Raw genomic sequence first — 6800 nt, forward strand, 5'->3', positions numbered from 1 at the left:
TCACTTCAAAAATCATAATTTTTTGTCGCTCGCAAATAGTCAAAACGTCATTGAGCTAAAAAAAACACGTCAAAATAACGGCGAAATCGTCACTTTAGCAACGCTGGCTGAAATACGCTCGGAGGTTTGCCATTGCCTGCCTAGGGGCGACCGTTATTGGAAAAATACTTTATTTTGTAATTTTTATATTGGTCGCAAACTGGGCTCGAATGGTAGCGCGAACTACTGACTACCACACCATGGCGGCCGCCTAGAATATCCGTTGTATTGAAATTGTCAGAATCCTAAAGAGCGTGGCTCACAATCTCTTTGACGTTGCAAAAAAAGTTTTGAAAAACCGTAAAAAAGCTACGCATCCATAGTTTACGTATTTTTGTTGTTTTTCTTAAGGTTTTATTTAACTGGTGTTCAGTTCTTCGAAACCGTAACGCTGCGTTTTCTTCCGAATATTTATTTTTTATTTTTTCGGTTATAAAAAAATTAAAAATGTTTCAAGTAATTGATGTTTAAAACACATGTATTTACAATTAAAGTACAGTCAAACTTCCATAACTCGAATCGCCATTATCCAATCAAAATGTTCGACTTATTGCGACTTCGAGTTAAAGAATATTATTATTTTTAAGAAACCACAATTATGTAAGATACATCTTAAATAATGAACACATTTATTAATTCAAAATCAAGTTCACATGTAAAACTTGCAATCGATTAAAATAATCAGAAATTAGTGACAGAAAATCTACTTTCCTCTTGGAGTTTTCAGTAATCCTGAAGAGCGGCGTTGGAAGTTATTTCACTAATTCTTAGCCATTCTTCGTATTCAGCATTTATTAAGTTTTTATTTCATCAAATCCACGAAGGTAAATTAAAGGTATGTCGTCCTCTTCGTCCCATGCAGAACACTGACTAAATCCAGGTTTTTTTAAGCAGTTGGCGATTTTTTTTTTTACTAATGTCAATATCCCAAGCTTCTGAGATATGATTGATGCAATCAATAAGAGTAACATCCTGTTTTTGGTTTACCTCTATACGCCTTAAGGCTTCTTTTACGACCCTAATTTGGCTGTCATATTCGGTGGAAAGAACACCAATTCAATAGATTTCAATTTATTTTGGACGGCTTTGGGTGTGCCGGACAATTATCGACAAACATTAAAAACTTTCGGTTCTCACGTTGCAAGTGCTTATCCAGTTTTAAAATCCATTCTTCAAAAAGTTGCCCAGTCACGTTACACAAAGAAAGAAAATAAAGCGTTTGCTTAACAATATTTATGTACATAAGTACTTCCCCGAATAAGAGATTCGCTGAAAAAAAAAACCAAAGTCACAAAACCAAGTGCATAAATTAGGATTTCCCCCAAATTATTCGACTTACAGAAGCATTTGCCAAAATTTGTATTCGAGTTATGGAGAAATTCGAGTTAGAGAAGTTCGAGTTATGGAACTAAAAATGAGTGTATATTTCTCTCTAAACGCTATTGCCACTTGATTTTGTTCGACTTATAGAATATTCGAATTATAGAAGTTCGAGTAATGCAAGTTTTGCTGTATTTTGAATATTATACTTACTTCTTTTGCGTATGAGTAAAACCGCTGCTATTATACCCAATAATAGAAACATCGAAAGGCAGACAGGAAGTAGCACTTTAAAATTCGCATAAAAGGGTCCATCGCTCATATGGGACACAGGATTCGCGTGATCGGTTGTGTAGATAACTAAAAGGAAATATTCAGTATGTTGAAGTAATCAATACACACAAATATGCACCTCCTTGTGGTGAAAGTGTAGTAAAGTTGTATACTGCCGTTGTAGACCCAGCATTATTATGAGACGCAACTTTTAATTGATATTTTGTACCAGGAACTAAATCACTAACCGTATAGATGCGTTCTGTCGGAGGAATATGGTTTGAAACGACATTCCATTGTGATCTGTAAATTGAAATTTTGAGGTCATTCAAATGGTAAAAGTAGGTTTATTCGCGTATTGATAGTTTGATAGGTTTTGATAGTTGTGTTCCTGTTCGCGTACTCCAGCAAAGTAGGGAAATTGAGAGTCCAAATTGACATTTCATTCTGATGAAAAGCTGCTAGTTTCTGCTGGAAAAATTTTTACCAGCAGCCATTTGCCAGCAAGACCAAAGTCATCTGTTTTCAATTTATGAAAATATGGAAATTTATTTTAGATTTGGATTTAGATTTATTATCATGATTTTTAAGTGCGAAATAACTTATTAGAACTGCAAATGTATGGGAAGAAAGAAAATACTCATTTACTCATGTTTGATTAGCAAATTGCTTTAGAAGAACTTTTAATCTATACTATATATAAAACTAGCTTATACCCGCGGGTTTCACCCCACGTTTTTATACAAATATAAAAAATAATTTAATGATGTTATATTTTATTTCTGTGCCCATTTTGTTATAGGTGTTAAGTTATTTAGGCCGTTTAAAACTATAAAACTATAAAATTTCGTCTGCGCGCTAAGCATACGAAAGATATCAATCCCTCTAAGTTAACCTTAACATGGTTCCAGGGATACGACGCGTGAACGTGTAACTTTCTTGGAGGTGCCGCGGCAGGTTCTAATATTTCCAACTCAAATTTAGTAACCTGGCCTTGATAAAATACCACTTCTCATTATTGTAGCAAATGCCTCAAGAGGTAGGTATGTATCATGAGAGCTTTAGATTATAAGGCCGAACCCGGAACCCTTTTCCATTAAATTAAATTTTTTCTGTCAGTACGGCACTTATAAAATAAATCTCCATAACAAAGTTAAAATACTTCCAGAGACTCTCTATCCTTCCAGAGATATCTATTAAGAAATTTTTAGTAGGTGTGGGAGGCGAGATGCTTCCTTTTTTAATAACTCACATTTTTTCCAAGAGCAATTGACACAGTTTGTATACACAACTCTATACCAAGTTTCAATGTTCTTCCATAAACACTTCCAGGGATATGTAGCAAGAAAAAGTCAATTTGTACAGTAAGTGCCACGCCTAGGGTGGCCAGATATTATAGTGACATAATCAGTGCAGTTGGGATCAAAAATCAGTAGAAAGCTATAAAAATCAGCTCATATTTAAGCGTATTTTTTATTATTAACAATATAACAACCAAATAACAGCGCATTAATTTAACAAAAAATAACTAATAGACTTTTAAATACATATAGTATTGTCAATATAAAAATTCATAACTTTAAAATAAATCAAAGGTATTACGTATGTATGTACAGCTGTGCTCAGGAAAATAGTAGTAAAATGTATAGACAGGTTTTGAAAATTTTTTCTTTCCTTACTTAATTTAAAATTTGTATAAAAACCATTCTATAACAAAAGACATGTGAGTTGAAGTCTCAAACTTTCTAGAAAATTTATAAAAATTGAGAGAATTAAAAAAAAATTTGTAGCCCATTCAGTTTCAGTAGAAGACGAGCCCGAGTCAGAATCTGTTTGCATATTTTAAGCTACAAATTTAAAACATATTTAGTTGGAGTGCTTATTAAATACAACATTCATATTAAAATGTTGACTAAAAGGTATATTACCGAATTATCGCTAAACGAATTTTCGAGTACGAATGAAATTCAATAGTGTTAAATGTGTATGTGCAGGTAAAATTACAGGTGGTCGAACATCAAAAATCAAAGTAAAGCTACATATATCATATCCAAGTCGGTAGTTTGCACCTTTTCCGAATTTTTAGAACTTACATTGCACCGTAGCAGTCGTCTTAAGTTTGAAATACTGACAGCCGATTTCTCAGTGGATGTTTAATTATAATCAAAAAATTATCTCTTATTGTCATATTCTCAGTGTACTTAATATATGATTAACTCACCACCACCTTTCATAAGATCTATTAATGGCGAAACCAGCTTTTCCTGTAAATCCTGTAAAACCTGCAAATCGTGATTGCAAATCGGGTTGGGTTGAATCCAAACAGTTTGTTATTTTGTGAAACCCTAGGAAACGAAACAATTGCAAGCTGACACCTTTTTAATAATGGTTTAAATTTAATTAATGCTTTCAACCTGCTTGCACGTATGAGTTGTCAAAAACCATTGTTTTGAACATGTAAACCTCAAGTAAATGTAAATTACAACAATTTACAAAAGTATTTATTAAATGTAAAAATCAGTACAAACTCAAAAGATCAGTAGATTTTGCGTACTGATTTCGGGCTCTTAAAAATCAGTACAACAGAAAAAAATCAGCACATGTACTGATTAAATCAGCGCATCTGGCCACCGTAGCCACGCCCCTTTTTCTTATAACCCTAATCTTCTTCCATGAATTTAGAATTGATTTTACATACCCCAGTACCAAGTCCCAGTACTCTACCATAAACACCTCTAGAGACATGCAGTATAAAAAGTAAATTTGTATGGGAGGTACCATGCCCCCTTTTCGAATAACGCAAATTTTTGACCATGAGTATGGAATTAATTTTGTATACACATCTCCGTGCCAAGTTCCGCAATAAACACCTCCAGAGATATACAGCATAGAAAAATCAATTTGCATGGGAGTTGCCACATCACCTTTTCCAGTAACTCTCATTTTTCTCCATGAGTATGGTATTAGTTTCACACACATATATACATATGTATGGATTTCCATACCAAGCTTGAGTACTATACCCCAAACATTTGATGAGATATGCAATATGAAACTTTCAGTCAGTATGGGAGGTGCTACGCCTTTTTTTTCAAAAACGTCCATTTTTCTCCGTGAGTATGAATATGATTTCACACAGTGTTGGAAAAATGTTAATATGATTAACGATTAGCATTTAACGATCAAAATGTTAATCGCGTTTGACGATTAAAATTAATTAGACGTAGTCAACTGTACGATTAATGATTAAATTTTTTTAATCATTAATCGCTGGCTGCGAATACGATTAATTAATTTTAATAATTAATCGTTAATCCGATTAAAAATAAAATCTGATTAAGTTGTCTAGTTTGTCCGAATTTGAAACCAAACACCAGTTATAGTAATTATTTTGCGTTTCACGCTTATAAAAAGCACATAATATAAAAAAAAAATATTATTATTTTATTAGTAACTAGCCAATGCCCGCTTACTTCGCGGCGCCTAATAAGAGCTTTTGGTTGGCCAATGCAAAAGAGCGTTTAAAAACAAAATTAGTCTGTAAAGTCAAAATTTTTGATTTAAGTTGAAACCACTAAGGTGCAGTATCCTCCTCACACATAGGCCAATAATAGTAACGCTGTGATACCATATGGAATACCTATCCCTTTTGGTGTCATGAGCTTTACCAATGGTCTTATTTCCACCTGTGAGATCTCTGCCAAACATGCGTAATCTTTTTGTATGATCTTGCAACTAAAACATTGGTGCGATGCGTATGCCAATAAAAGTTCTTATAGGGAAACTCAAGAGCACAGAAGTGAGTTTTCTGTTATAGGAGGGCCAAGAATCCTCGCTGTCCTATAGGATGAAAAGTTTTCCGGTTCATTGCTAAATGAGTCGTGTGATCTCTTAAGTATCTTTCAAATGGAGCAATTGATATACCTACGGTGATCTTTCCTTGTTAATTCACCACTTTTACAAACTTAACCCCATCCTTCATTTAGACATCTGAAAACTAAATTCGTATAACTTAAACATAGGGCCAAAGCAGACCAACCACGGGGTTTCTATACATTTCGGCTGCAGCGCCATCCATTGGGTTCATTTTCTGTAAAACCATTGCTTACCATAAAATGAATACGTGTTATGAATTTCAACCTTCACTCCCGCGGCACTAATCGGGTAAATTTTTATCAAAAGAATTTTCCATCATACAGGTACATAGCTCACATTTAAAATTTGAACGAAATCGGTTAATAAATACGATTTTTATAAATAGCTCTACTCCAGCACCACTTAGCGAGTTTTCTAGTAGCATGTAACATATGTACATATGTCAGATAACCTCCGACAATCTGACGGAACTCTATTCAGTAGTTTCTGAGTTTATTCCGAACAACGAAAACGGCTATCATTTTATGCAAATAGGTATGTAGATATAGGGCAGTCTATAACGAAACCCGAAAAATCAAAGCTCCATTCTTTGTGCAAAATTTAAAAAAATTCTTCAAAATTTTCACATAAATTTTACCTTTTACTAAAAACTAAAAACAAAGTTACAATATTTCAATGGGATTTAGAAATCTAGGAGAAAATTGTTCCCAATCGAGTGATACTTGCGCGTTTACGTAAACGTATATCGATGCAGTCTTTCCAATAATTACCACTTTTCGCCATAAGTACGGTATTGATAAAAAATGTAGCTGTGTAGAATTTCAGGACTTTAGCGTAAGTAGTTCCAGAGATAAGCTATATGGGAAGTTCAGTTTGTATGGAAGGAAGGAGCCACGCCCCCTTTCCCAATGCATTTGCAATATATACATCAGTGCTAAGTTTCAGTTCCCAGCGTAATTGGTTTTAGAGATATATTGGTTTTTTACAGCCCGATTCTGTGTACTTGATAAATTTAAAATCTTTATAATTTGTCAATTTTTTATTATTTATCAAGAATTGGTATTCTAGCACAGAAATCAAAAGCACTTTTCTTGATAAATTATCAAGATTGAAAATGCTATTGACAAATTGAAATTTCATGTGAAATGTATAAATTTTGTATCTTAATAAATTTGTTTCTAACAATTAAATACTCCATGTGCCGGCATTTGAACCTGCGACACACGGAATCTCTACCTACTCGGATACGGCAGTCAAAAGCTTTTTCGCTTTTAAATTCATATTTTTCATAT

The 6800-nt window shown here is 33.6% G+C and overlaps 1 protein-coding gene across 1 annotated transcript in view; it reads right to left on the reverse strand.

Annotated features, from left to right (window-relative positions):
• Positions 1-733: 733 nt before the first annotated feature.
• LOC118750005 (Down syndrome cell adhesion molecule-like protein Dscam2) overlaps positions 734-6800 on the reverse strand; it is a 24573-nt gene continuing 18506 nt past the window's right edge. Inside the window, exons 5-7 of the mRNA XM_036484745.1 lie at positions 1772-1935; positions 1573-1719; positions 734-1209 (exon numbers count right to left, since the gene is read on the reverse strand). Coding sequence (XP_036340638.1) covers positions 1106-1209; positions 1573-1719; positions 1772-1935 — 415 coding nt within the window. The 3' untranslated portion in view covers positions 734-1105. The remainder of the gene's footprint in view (positions 1210-1572; positions 1720-1771; positions 1936-6800) is intronic.

This window comes from Rhagoletis pomonella, unplaced genomic scaffold (genome assembly GCF_013731165.1).
Source record: "Rhagoletis pomonella isolate Grant_MI unplaced genomic scaffold, Rhpom_1.0 Rhpom_scaffold_00110, whole genome shotgun sequence".
Classification (NCBI taxonomy): domain Eukaryota; kingdom Metazoa; phylum Arthropoda; class Insecta; order Diptera; family Tephritidae; genus Rhagoletis; species Rhagoletis pomonella.